This window comes from Puma concolor, chromosome E2 (genome assembly GCF_028749965.1).
Source record: "Puma concolor isolate L17-30 chromosome E2, mPumCon1.1.hap2, whole genome shotgun sequence".
NCBI classification, from domain to species: Eukaryota; Metazoa; Chordata; class Mammalia; order Carnivora; family Felidae; genus Puma; species Puma concolor.
Window position 1 is genome coordinate 1,885,448 of NC_141681.1, and position 13,530 is coordinate 1,898,977.

A 13,530-nucleotide genomic window follows, 5' to 3' on the forward strand; every position below is an offset into this window, starting at 1 on the left:
AAGGTGGCTGGCATCTGAAAAGCACTACCTTTACTAAGTGATCCTGCTAAACAAGTTAATTCCCAAAAATGGCATAAAGAAAACACCGGTTTTCCTGTGCTTCATACCGTCTCAGGCTACTTCCTCAGGAGCTCCTGAGCGGGCACCCTTCCCCACTGGTTCCACAACAGAGCACCCAGCTCCATGCTGCCAGAGCCTGACCACGCCGCCCCTGACGTCAGGTGGGGGCCCGGGCCCCCGAACTGAAGTCCACGGCTCTCAAACCTCAGTGGGTGGGCACGAGGATCGCCCAGAAGGCTTGTTAGTTAGCCAGCGGGGCCCCACCTTCCCTGGACACCCTGGCCGGCCCCTGGTGGTGCTGCCGGTCCCTCACGCCCTTCCCCACCTTCCCTCTTCCCTCTTCCCCACCTTCCGTCACCTGGCGCACGTGGGGACCCGGCGCACAGGCCTGCCGCGTCGCCGGGTGGAGAGCACCTGGGCACAGAGCTTGTTGTGCCCCGGGGTCCCGGGCAGGGAACACCAGCACGGCTGGTGGTTCTGAGTTTTACATCAACGGCCCTGAACTGCTTTTAAGCTGTCCGCTTGGTATCTGACTGAGCCCCCCACACCCTCTGCCGAGAGCACCCTGTTCTCCCGACTGCCCCACGCGAGGCTGGCCCACGACAGGTGCCGCAGGGGCTGGCCGGGCCCCGAGGGCAGAAGGGTCTCTCTGTCTTGGCCTCTGCCACTTGCCGCCCGCAGGACTCTGGCACCCCGGCCTCCTCGCCCACCACAGGGGAGCCGGCACAGCCGGCCAGCGCTCCCCTCCTCAGCGGCCTGAGTCCCAGCCTGGCCTCCAGCTTCTCAGTGTGAACTTCCAACTGCCCCCCCCTCCCAACTTCCTACAGCTGCCGCTGCCTTCTGTTTGCAGGGGGTCTCCTGTGTTTAGCGGACCCTGACTGACAGGGCAGAGGTGCCTTCTCACCCACACTCGCCGCAGGGGCCCTGTTCCCAGAGGGCCCTGACTGATGAGGTCCGGTGGGGCCTGACACAGGGGTGTCACAGAAGCCCCCGGTTAATTCTAGGGCAGTGACGTTGAAAAACCAAATGTGAGTGAAAACTTGGCTCCGAGGGCCGTCCTCAGAGGCTTTAGAGGCGCAAGGTCCCGCACCACGGACCCTCCGCAGAGGGAGCGCGGCACCCGCCGGCACCACACGCGGGGCAGGCCCAGGGCACAGCCGCCGGTTCGGCCGCGTGCGCCCTGCAGAGCCGCACTCGCCGGCCGGCTCCCCTGCGGGCACACGCTCCAGGCCCCCCTGCTCCAGCAGCGGCCGGGAGGCCGAGTGTCGAGGTTCAGAGCCTCTTCGCCCAGCGTTCAGAGTGAGCACGCTCAGAGAGCACACCCTCTGTACCGGTCACCCCGGCCCCTGGGACCGTCCGCCTGCCCCTTGAGCCCGGCGGGACGGGAGCCTCACCTGCGCTTTCCCCAAGAAAAGCGTGAGGCCTCAGGACCCGAAGGGAGCCATGGGAGCTGGCAGACAGAGTCCCGACTGCCACGCTCCCGTCCGGGATCTGACAGGCCTCCACACCCAGAATCAGAAAACACACAAGTCCGAAACACGGCTTTAAATCTCTACGCTGCAAACTCTGAGCTGTCCCCTGACACAAGCGTGAAGCACAGGGCCTCCCCCGTCCTCTGCAGGCAGAGAGCCGGGGGCAGGGTGCACGATGCGGGACTCGAGCCTCGAGCTTTGAGTAGCAGCCTGGCTGGCGGAACCCTGAAAGGCAAGCCCCGTCCGCGAACCCCTTCTCTGCGCCCACCGCCACCGCCACCGCGGCCAGACCCCAGTGAGCACGCTCTCCCACGGCAGGTGTGGCCGAGCGGAGCGCTGCTATGACGCTGCCTGGGTGCCAGAGCCGGCTCCGATCGCGGTGACCCGAGCCCACGCTGCGGTGGCTGCTCAGGAGAGAGCTGCCTGCGTCTGCCCCTCCAAGGGGAGCACGACAAAGCCGACCGTCCCCCGGGAAGAGGTGCGGGGGGATGTCATGAGAGCCCTGAAGCCTTTCAACCGCATGCACTTCTCTACCAGACCAGTAACAGGACGTGTCGGAGAAGGAACAAGGCCATTTACGACGAAAAGTGTCACACCTGCCGAGTTCCTGGACTCTGGTGACAATTTCATGGGTTTTCCTGGCCGCTGGGAGACCGGGAGGACGGTGGGAAGAGGCAGACCGCTGGGGCTCCAGGGGTTCGGAGCAGAGCTCTAGAAACGCAGAGCTCAGAGGAAGCCACACAGAGGTGAGCCCTCCCCGGGCACCCGGCCCTGCCAGAGCCGGGGCGTTTCCTTCACGGCACAGAAAACCCAGGAAAGCCCCTGCAGAGCTTCTGACACGATCTCGGGAAGGCCATTCCGAGCCGAGGACGGGGAGAGGGAGGCACGGCCCCCCGAGGCCTGAGGGAAGAGCGCGAGGCTCCCGCGGCTGGGGACAGCTTCACTGTCCCTCAGAAGGGAAGGAGGGATGGCTCCTTACGCTGTCTCTCGGACATCCCTCGTGATGCGGTAATTCCAATCCCGGAAAACTTCATTTTCCTTGTCAAACTCCCGTTCGTCTTCGCCGATGGTCACCGTAAACCTTTTCTCTTCAAAATCGGGCTCCTGTTCTTTTCGAATGGTTGCTTTTTTTAAAACCTACCGTCGTAAGAAGGAAGAAGTCAATGCTAGTCGCTGTCAGGAAAGGCGGCCCCACGGCGCCCCAGCCAGGGCAGCGGGAGCGGCCAAGGGACTCCAGGCCCAGGCACACCATCTCTGCACCAGCAGGACGGGCCCGCCACGCGGTGCTACGGAGCTGGCTTGCCTTCTGGAAAGGGGTAACAGAGCCGGCCACCTCCTGAGCCAGGGAGCCCCAGATACTCGCTCGTGACGGGGCCCAAGCATGGAGAGAAAGCGGTTCCAGGGCGGTGGGGGGTGGGGGGCGGGCTCCGTGCTGAGCCAGGCAGGGGAATGGTTTCGTTTTTATCCTGTCACCTCACTGGAGAGAAAGTGAAGTGAGGGCCTGGAAAGCAGGTCTGGTGGCGACAGACCACAAGCTTGACGGCCAGGGCCACGGGACAGCCTGGAGGGAGGGCGCGGGTGGGGACAGCGGCCGTCTCGGGAAGGGATGGGCCTGCACACGCACGGGCCATGGCTCCAGGAGGCCGGGGGCCGCAGCACCAGCCGGGGTGCGGTGTGACGCCACCCGAGCCACGGGAAGACAGCGCGCCTGGGCCTTGGACAGACTAACGGAGCTCTCTTAACTCTTAGGAAACCGCTCCCTCACTTCAGAGACTTCACTGAGTTTCCAGTCACTGTCTCTGAATCAAAGCAACGCTACTCATGCTCAAGAATTTTCCTCAGGCCCTCCAGTTACCTCCTTCGCGTGCCGGAGTCCTCGTTCCCAGGCACTCTCCGTGGGGGGCTCTGGAGGGGGTGGAGGCAAAATTTCATCAACTACGGGCCCACCCTATTAAGAAACAAGAAGGGAAAAGTTGAGAAAGCAAGCAAAACCTCAAAATCTACAAAGAGACGGGAGCAAGAACACCAGCTAGAAGGTTATCGGCCGCACGCCCCTGGCACTCCAAGCCTCAGTGTGGCCCCTGACCTGCTGCCCTGAGCCTAGGGTTGCCTCCTCACGGAGACACGGAAGCATCTGGAAGGTGACCCAGTGACCGTGACGTCACAGAGGTGCCTTTTACACAAGGTGTACCGATGGGCTGTAAGCAGAAGGTTCGGAGAGCTTAGCTGTCCCGTCCGTTAGCAACGAAAGAAAGAGAGGGGTTCACGCACCCAGGGGTTGGCAGGCATCAGCGGGTGAGGTCCAAGAGGTGGGGCACCATTAGGCGGGAAAGGTTCGGCTTTGGTGATTAAGGAATAGTTGCCCTTGTCGTTGACTCCGGGGTGTATAAACCTACAGTTCATTCCCCACGTGCAGTTCCCTGTGGAGACAAAAGCCAGGTCAGAAAGGGGAGCCAATCGGAGCACACGAGGTCAGCTTCCTGCCCGCTTTGCCCACAGCGGCTCCAGGAGCGGCAGCTTCGCCGGGGGCCCATGCGGTGCCACACAGGGCGCCCTCGCCACCCCACAGGCTGTGCGAACCCGAGTCCGAACGGGCCCGGAGTCAGGCAGCGGTGGTGGCGGGGTCGGGCTCAGAGTTGGGCTGCCTGGGCTCACCCTTCACGCCTGAACCGAGCACAGCAAAGACCCCCCGCCCCGTGCCTCCACCTTCTCACACACGCGTGCGCGCGCGGGGCTCCTGGCAGGCAGGCCCGGACCGGCCCCGGGCTAAGGAGCTTCCTGAGAGCAGCACTTCCTGAGTGCTCCCGAAAGGGACTGAGGTTATGCGGTGGAGGAAACGTGGTCCCTGTTCCTAAGTGACTGTGTGAGTAGTTCATTTCCCCCTAAAAATAGAAAAAGTCCGAGAGCTTCCCAATCACAGGCGACCCTGCACCCCCAGAAAGGCTCGGAGGTATGCAAGGAGGAGCCTGATTTATTCGGACTCAAAAAACCACGCACACTGAAACAGCCATCACAGAGAAGCATCGAAGGATGCTTCCAGAATTCTGCCAGTCAGTCTCCAGGTGTCTGTACCAGCTCTGGACGTCTGTGTTTCTCCCACCAAAGCCTCACATACCATTTCAGGACATTTCTGGACTTAAAAAATGTATTAACGAGAAAACACATAGACAACCCTAATAATCTGGGTGTTTATAAAAAATATCTTTTAGAATTACTTGGTGACAGAACACCAATATCGTTCAAGGAAACTGCCTGATTTTCCAGAGCAGAAGGCAAGAAGCCCACGTTTCAATTTAACCAGTAAGTGAATCAGTTTTTAAAATATTAATTTTGGGGGGCACCTGGCTGGCTCAGTTAGTGGAGCATGCAACTCTTGATCTCAGGGTCATGAGTTCGAGCCCCATGTTGGGTATAAAGAGGATGTTGAAAAATTTTAAAAATAAAATAAAAATGTAATTTTTTGAACAGGTAGTATCTATACAAGCTCAAAAATAAATATAGCATACAGTATCTAAATGATTTAAAAATGTTTTCAACAGGTTAACACGTAGTTAAAATTTAAACCATCTTTTGATATATATTCACTTTTTAAAAATGTTTACTTATTTTGAGAGAGAGAGAGAGAGAGAGACGGAGAGAATCCCAAGCAGAGTTCCACACTGTCAGCACAGAGCGGGACAGGGGGCTCGATCCCACAGACCGTGACATCATGACCTGAGCGGAACTCAAGAATCAGATGCTTAACTGACAGAGCCACCCAGGCGCCCCCCGTATATTCACTCCTAAATATGATACTCCATGAAAATGTTTCTGTTGACAAAACATAGTTTTCCTCATACAAATTACAGAGAACTAATTGTTTGATATTCAGAAAAAAGCTAAATTTACCTTTTAAACATCATGAATATTTTAACTTGCATTAAAACTTACTAACGAATTGATCTGAGTTAAATGTGAAATAAAGTATGCTTAAAATTACTTCTCTGGAAATGTGAAAATGACTTTAAAAATTGTTTTTTAAAATATTTTTGAGAGCGAGCGAGCGAGCATGCACGTGTGAGCAAGCATGAGTGGGGGGAGGGGCAGAGAGAGGGGGACAGAGGGTCTGAAGCAGGCTCTTCACTGACAGCACAGAGCCTGAGGTGGATCCTGAACTCACGAACCTCGAGACCATGACATGAGCCAAAGTCAGACGTTTAACCGACCGAGCCGCCCGGGCTGCCCATTTAAAATTCTTATTTTTTTTTTTAATGTTTATTTTTATTTTTGAGAGAGACTGAGACAGAATGCGAGTGGGTTAGGGGCAGAGAAAGAGGGAGACACAGGATGGGAAGCAGGCTCCATGCTCCGAGCTGTCAGCACAGAGCCCGACATGGGGCTTCAACTCACGAACCGTGAGATCGCGACCTGAGCCGAAGTCGGACGCTCAACTGACTGAGCCAGCCACCCAGGCGCCCCTAAAATTCACGCAGAAGTCAGAGTTTGGGAAATATTATACTACAGGGGGCTCAAAATCCCAGAGTCTCAGAGAGGTTTAAAGAAAACAGACTATGCAGTCCTGTATCTAAATAAAGAATTCCAAATGCTATCAAGTGCTCTGCCTTTTAAGCCTGTGAGAACTCACACGGCATCCTCGCTGCCGTGTAGTTAGACTAACGGATCACACAGGCTTACTGCAGAAACTTTCCGAGCGCAGAAAAGTACTAATATAGGTGCCAGCTTTTCTATGACTTTTTAAACCTAAAACATGTAACTGGGTGGCGGATAAATAGGTTTGTTAATCTGGGTGTTCTTCCTTCCTTCCTCCCTTCCTTCCTCCCTCCCTCCCTCCCTCCCTCCCTCCCTTTCTTTTTTGTATTTAAAATATTTCCAAAAGAAAATCAAAAACGTCTCCCATGAGCCTACTGACAAAAAAGACCTTTTGCTACTGCCACAGGCAGGGGGAGCACGAGGGAGAAGAGCAGCAGCGGGTGGCCCCCCGAGTCTCCGGCAGGTGACAGGAGCCCGTCCTCCTGGACCCTCTGCTCCAGGGTGGGCGGAGACCCTTGCCGGCCACCAGAGGCGAAGAGAAGGCTGCTCCGGGTGGAGGCAGGGGAGGCCTACCCGCACCACCGGGACGGGTGCCCACGGAGGGTGGTGTGGGTCGGCACACCCACGGAAGAGGGCGGCAGAAGCTGTGTGCTCCCGCTGGCCTTTTTACTCTAAGAGTCTATCTTCAAGTCGCCTCTGTACCCAACATGGGACTCGAACGCAAGACCCCAAGATCAAGAGTCACACGTTCCACCGACGGAGCCAATCACTGACTAGCCTTTTTAAGAGTGAATTTTTGTGTAGAAAAAAGCCTGGAACGAAGCACCCCGAATTGTCGGATGGTAGAAAGACTTCTACCTTTTACTGTCCTGACTCTGTCAGTATACAACGCTTTCGTAATTTAAAAAAGTATTTTGTAGGGGCGAGCCCCGCAAGAGACTCCGCACGGGTGGCGTGGCACCTGCCTGGGACTCTCTCTCTCCCCTTCTCCCACTTGCGCTCTCTCAAAATAAAGAAATGAACTTAAAAAAAACCCCAGCATTTTGTTTAGGCGAAAATATTCTCTAGAAACTGGAAGAATAAATCTTATTTTAACCCCCCCATGGCCTTCTACTTCTAAAAGAAACTTCACAAACAGAGTTCGTGTGGACTGTGACTCTGGACGAATACACGGGCTGACAATTATGGGAGGACGCTGGCCAGAAAGAAACAAGGAAAGTGGAAGCCGGGTCACGCCGTCAGGACGAGGGCGTGAGTTTCTTCATGATGGTTTACACAGGGCTTTGAAGGCACCGATGACGTTCTTAACTGAACGTCAGTTCTTAATTGAACGTCAGTTCTTAACTGAAAAGCAAATGTATGAAATCAAAGTAACGTACACACAAAACATATGCAAACACTCTGAAAGTTAGCGCCACCTCCAGGCCTCCAGGGCCTCCTACCAGAGCCAGTCACCAATTGACTGGGGGAGGATCGACCAACCAATCAATCCACGGTGTAGCCGTCCCCACTTTTTCCTGGTCATTTATACACTTGGTGTTGAGCCTTGCTTTTTTTCCCCCCGAATAACAGATCTACAAAGAAGGAACCTGCGTGTTCAATCCCACCAAACCCACGATCGGCGAAACAGACACAAATCTGCAGAAATCAAAGAAACTAAACCCCGAGACGAGAGGAAACCAAAGCCACGTCTCCCAGGCCAGGGCCCTGCTGGCCACAACCACACACCTGACCGAGGAGGAATCCACTTCTCCCGCAGTGTGAAATGTCCGAAGACAGCATCGTGTCTGTGGGCACACGTGTGAGCGTGTATGTGTGGTGGGCCCAGAAACACAAGCAGATTTTTAAATTTCTGACTGTCAGTCTGACCGGTGTCAGTACAAGGCAGTGCTGGTATCATTTCTAGAGGCCGCGCGCACTCACTGTATCTGCAAAGTGTCCTGCCACTTTGTTATTTCTGAGTAAGACAGCGGCCTTAGTCACTGGTCCCATTTCCTGTTAGCCTGAATAACTCAGAATAGAAAATAAACACAGGGATCACAAGGACAGAGAAGTTTAAAGTGCTTCATGGTTTTAAAAAAATGCCACTGAAAGGGGCGCCTGGGTGGCTCGGTCAGTTGAGTGTCCGACTTCAGCTTAGGTCATGATCTCATACTCTGTGAGTTTGAGCCCCGTGTCAGGCTCTGTGCTGACAGCTCAGAGCTTGGAGCCTGCTTCAGATTCTGTATCTCCCCCTCTCTCTGCCCCTCCCCTGCTCATGCTCTGTCTCTCTCTGTCTCAAAAATAAATTAAAAACATTAAAAAAAAAACAAAACTCTTATTTCAAAAACACTACTATGAGCGTTACTTTTCTTTCTGCAAACCTCTTTTTTATGTTTGTTTATTTTGAGAGAGAGAGAGAGACAGGGGAAGGGAGGGAGGAAGGGATGGAAGAGGGGTGGAGGGAAGGGAGACAGAGGATCCCCAACAGGCTTCATGCCGTCAGCATACAGTCTGACTCGGGGCGCTGACTCCGAGCTGTGAGATCCCAACGGGAGCTGAAATCAAGAGTCGGAAGCCTGACCGACAGAGCCTCTCAGGCGCCCTCCTTTTCGCAGACTGCTTGAATCCTGCCGTTAAACGGAAGGCAGCCTGTCCCCCGTCGGCTTCTTTGTTCACCCTGCCATGCAGTGTCGCTGCCGTTGGAGCAGGCGAAGAAAACGCAGTCTTGGGGGGCGATGCAGCCAGATGAGGGAGGGGACTCAGCAGGCTTTGAAGAACCCCTCGCGCCCTCGACACTACACCGACCTGGTCCGGCGAAGGCTTCTGGCCGCCAGCCGCCGTGCGGGGGTCCGTCACCTTCTCGCCGAGCACTTCCAACTGTTGTACTCACGCCCACCGGTCTATCTCAACCCGTGAGCAGACCTTCTGCCCAGAAGGGAGTCGGTGACATCGCGCGACGGTCGCTAAACGCCGCGGCTGGAGGTTCGGGCTCTCCCAAACTCTGATCTCCACTCGAGAGCCCGGGAGCCCAAACCTCATCATTAGCGACGGACGCCGTCAGCCGCTGTCCGGGGAGCGGCAGGCTCTGCTCATTTCCGGGCCACCGTGGCCGGTCCCCGTGGGGACGCCGGCTGGCCCAGCCCACGGCACGAACCTCGTGCGCCCTCCCTGGGGATGACGTCCACGCCTCACTGCGGCAGAGGTGCTCCGTGAGTACTTCCCAGATCATCTCGCAGAATGTGCGAAAGACCAGCGCTGAGGGCTGCGGGTCTTCCGGGGTGATGGAGACGTTCCCGGACTGGACTGTGTGACAGCCACACAACTTGGTAAATTTAAAAAAAAACCACTGAACTGCATGCTTAGAACAGGCAAATTTTCTGGCACGGAAATTAAGGTTTTTTTTTTTTTTTTTTTTTAAAGACCTGTACTTGAGCGTAAAAGAATTCTCACTGCTCTATCACAGACACCATTAAATGAAATTGCCATTGTCACTCCGAGTGCACGGGGCCAGCACCTGACTGCTAGTAATCTCAGCGTCACAAAAGTCGTTTTGACCTCGAAGAGAGTCTGAAGAAATGCTAGGGGTTCACAGGCCGCAGTTTAAGACCTGCTGCTTTAAACATAACGGAGAGGGGTGCCTGGGTGGCTCGGTTGGTTAAGCATTTGACTTTGGCTCAGGTCATGATCTCGCAGTCCGTGGCTTCGAGCCCCGTGTCGGGCTCTGTGCTGACAGCTGGGAGCCTGGAGCCTGCTTCGGATTCGGTGTCTCCCTCTCTCTCTGCCCCTCCCCGGCTCATGCTCTGTTTCACTCTCTCAAGAATAACTAACATTAAAAAAAAAAAACTAAACATAAAGGAGAATGCAGAGATTCCAAAGTGGGCAACAGACACCTCTCCCAGGAGGGGATCCTCTTTGAACGGCCAATAAGCACACGAAGAGATGCTCACGTCACCCGGGACCGTGGGAATGGAAATCAGAAGCACACCCACTGGGATGCTCTCTCTCAAAAAGTCAGAAAACGCCAAGCGTAGGGGAGGAGGACGTGGCTGTCGGGAGCACAACGTGGCAGGGCTGCCCCAAAACACAGCGAGGAGGTGCCTCAAGAAACGGAAACTAAAGCCACCGCACGACCCAGCAAGTGTACCGTACACACCCCCAGAATTTCAAAGCGGGGTCTCGAAGAAACATCCGCACCGTTCCCAGCAGCCGGAAGATGAAAGAACCCCGGTCCGCTGTTGGACAAGTAGGTGCACACGCAGCGGAGGACGAACCTTGGGAAGAAAGGAGATTCTGACACGCGCCAAAACACAGGGGGGGCCTCGAGGACGCTGCCACGTGAGATAAGACAGTCACATAAAGACAACCATCGCACCGTTCTACTGATATGGGGCACCGGAAGGAGTCACGTTCACAGACAGTAGGAGGGTGGTCGCCAGGGCTGGGGGAGGGAGGAATGGGAGGTTATTGTTTAATGGCTACAGAGTTTCCCTCGTACAAGATGAAGAATTTCAGAGATGATGGTGGCGATGGCCCCGATGTGAATGTACTCAACACCACAGAACCCTACACTTAAAAAGAGTTACGATGGAGGGGCCCCTGGGGGGCTCTGTCGGCTGAGCGTCCGACTTCGCCTCAGGTCGTGATCTCACGGTTCATGAGTTCGAGCCCCGTATCGGGCTCTGTGCTGACAGCTTGGAGCCTGGGGCCTGCTTCGGATTCTGTGTCTCCCTCTCTCTGCCCCTCCCCCACTCAGGCTCTGTCTCTGTCTTTCTCAAAAAAAAAAAATTTAAAAAGTTTAAATAGTTACAGGGGCACCTGGGTGGTTCAGTCAGTTGAGCACCCGACTTCACCTCAGGTCATGATCTCATACTCTGTGGGTTCGAGCTCCACATCGGGCTCCGTGCTGACAGCTCACAGCCTGGAGCCCGCTTCAGATTCTGTGCCTCCCCCTCTCTCTGCCCCTCCCCTGCTCATGCTTTGTCTCAAAAAAATAAATAAATAAATAAAAATAAGAATAAAAATAAGAATAAAAATAAAAATAGTTACAATGGTAAATTTCACGAGGTGCATTTTATCCAATTGTGGGGGGGCGGGGGGAGGGGGACAGGGAAGAAAGGGAGAGGGAGAAAGAACGGGAAGGAGCAGGGACCAGGAGGCCTGTCCCGCAGAATGGGCTGGGCGCTATTGATCGCTGGCCCAATCAGAAACCCAACGTAGGACATAGTTTCAAGAAAACGTTATTTCCATCACTGTAGGGGGAGCTTCCCATCTCGATGACTTAACATAAATACACCAGAGGTAAAAACATATCGTAAACAAAGTACTGGTGCTTAAAGACGTTTCAACCTATGTTCCTGTGTTTTCTTGCCAATGGCCACAAATATCAATGTACCCATTTGGGCAACGAATGATTAATCCGGGGGTATCTTTTAATAGAACTATAACTAACAAACTTCCTCAGGAAGAAACCTCAAATTAAGATATAACTTACATGCCGTGTAATGTCCCAATCTAAAGCGAACAATTTCGCGGGTTTCAGCACATACGCGCAAGGTTGTCCAACCATCATCCTAGAAGGAAACCCTGCACTCATTAGCCATCACCCCCACTGCCCGTAGCCACTCCCCCTCCCTCCAGGCTCCTCAGTTTAGACAACGGCTAATCCAGTTCCTGCCTCTGTGGATTATCCTGGACAGTTTGCACGCGAGGAGGCCTTTTGTGTCTGGCATCTTTCGCTCGGCATGACGTCCTCACAGTTCATCCGTGCTGTGGTCCCAGTACTCCACTCTTCTTGTGGCCGAGTAATATTCCACCGTACAGACGGACCACGCTGTCTGACCATTTATGAGCTGACAGACACGGGCGCTGTGTGCACTCATGGGCTGTTTCGAACACTGCTATTACGACCATTTGTGCACAAGTTTTTGGGTGGACGTACGTTTTCATCTCTCTCGGGTGGAGATCTAGAAGCAGAATCGATGGGGTCACGTATGGTCCTACACGCTCGTGTCCTCAGGAGCCGCCAGACTGTCTTCCAGCAGCTGCACCAGGTCACGTCCCCACCAGCAGGGTGTGAAGGTCCCCTTTCTCCCCATCTTCGTCAAACACGACAAACTCTGTTTTATTTCTAAAGTGACTTCTCCTGCTCCTGAAGGGAACTTACACGATTTGTCTCAATGGAACACCAAGCTTATAAAATTGCAGGTAAGCAAAAACATTTTCACCCAAAAACTTGCTCAAAAAAAAAAAAAAAAAAAAAAAAAAAAAAAGCGAGAGATGTGTTTCGGCACGCCCAAAGAATCAACCGTTTCTTCCTATGCTGTATCCCACTACTCCGCAGAGTCACTCAACAATCCAGGGGGAAAGGTAAATCTATACTCAAAAACCGAGGCTGAGACAAGTTACTGACTCTGCCCAGCCAAGTTGCCGAGAAGGCCGGGTGCCACTGGCCTCAGATTTCTCTGCAGCGAGCCCTGCCACTGGCCTTGGGCTCTGAAACCCAAGCTGAGCATTCTGGAGGGACCTCCCTCCCACTAACATGTGGCCCTGGAGTCATCCGCGGAGACGGTGCCCTGTGCGTGCCACGAGGTACCTCCGAGGATGCTCATCCGCGGTCCCAACACGGGACCAACTCCGTCGGTCCATGTGCTTCTGTCGCTAAACTCCGGAAACGACCTCAGGGCTGTGACCCCCAGGAGCACCTGGACCGGAGCCTCCGCGGTGCGGACGGACGGTGCCGCCTCCTGTCGTGGAAGCCCGCGGCTAGTCCCGACGGGCCGGCCAGGCTTCTGAACAATTCCACAGCGGTGCCAACCGGAAATGACTGCGTTCGCATCTACGTACATGTGTAAGTGCATCTCCCCGTGAGGAGTTTCGGCGGGCTGACACCATTTACTCCCACGTAATTATGGAAAAGAGGTCTTCTGCTCAAAATTTTCTGAAATATTGATATTTCAAATACTAAAGCTTGTAAAGAACTGTCAAGAATTTACTTTCTAAAACATACCACACACTCATCTGTGTCCTTAGGGTGACTATGCTGTCCACGAGACAACCGCCAGCCACCCTCCTGAAGAGCACGTGCTGTGCAAAGGACCCATCACGGGCATGTCTAACTCAAGAGTCCAAGTATCTCCACTTGGCAGAAACAACACGCACGTGGGGCGCCTGGGGGGCTCAGTCGGTTAAACGTCTGACTCGACTTCGGCTCAGGTCATAATCTCGCGGTTGGTGAGTCTGAGCCCTGAGTGCCGCGCTGGGCTCCGTGCTGACAGTTCAGAGCCTGCTTGGGCTTCTCTCTCTCCCCCTCGCTCTGCCCCTCCCCGACCTGCTCTCTCTCTCTCAAAATCAAGAAACTTAAAACAAAACAAAACAAAACTGTGCAGGTAAACGGCACAGGCTAGGAGCCCACACCCTGAGGAGTGAGCTGACCCAGGCCCCAAGCACCCTCTGCGTCACGTCACTGAGGTCTAGGCAGAGGGTCCTC

General features: G+C 54.5%; 1 protein-coding gene across 2 annotated transcripts in view; it reads right to left on the reverse strand.

Annotated features, from left to right (window-relative positions):
- ZC3H18 (zinc finger CCCH-type containing 18) overlaps window positions 1-13,530 on the reverse strand; it is a 59,729-nt gene that overhangs the window by 26,275 nt on the left and 19,924 nt on the right. For both annotated transcript variants that reach the window (XM_086688717.1, XM_086688718.1), the window contains 3 exons: window positions 3,804-3,952; window positions 3,388-3,480; window positions 2,512-2,669 (listed from right to left, as the gene is read on the reverse strand). In XM_086688717.1, coding sequence (XP_086544843.1) covers window positions 2,512-2,669; window positions 3,388-3,480; window positions 3,804-3,952 — 400 coding nt within the window. The remainder of the gene's footprint in view (window positions 1-2,511; window positions 2,670-3,387; window positions 3,481-3,803; window positions 3,953-13,530) is intronic.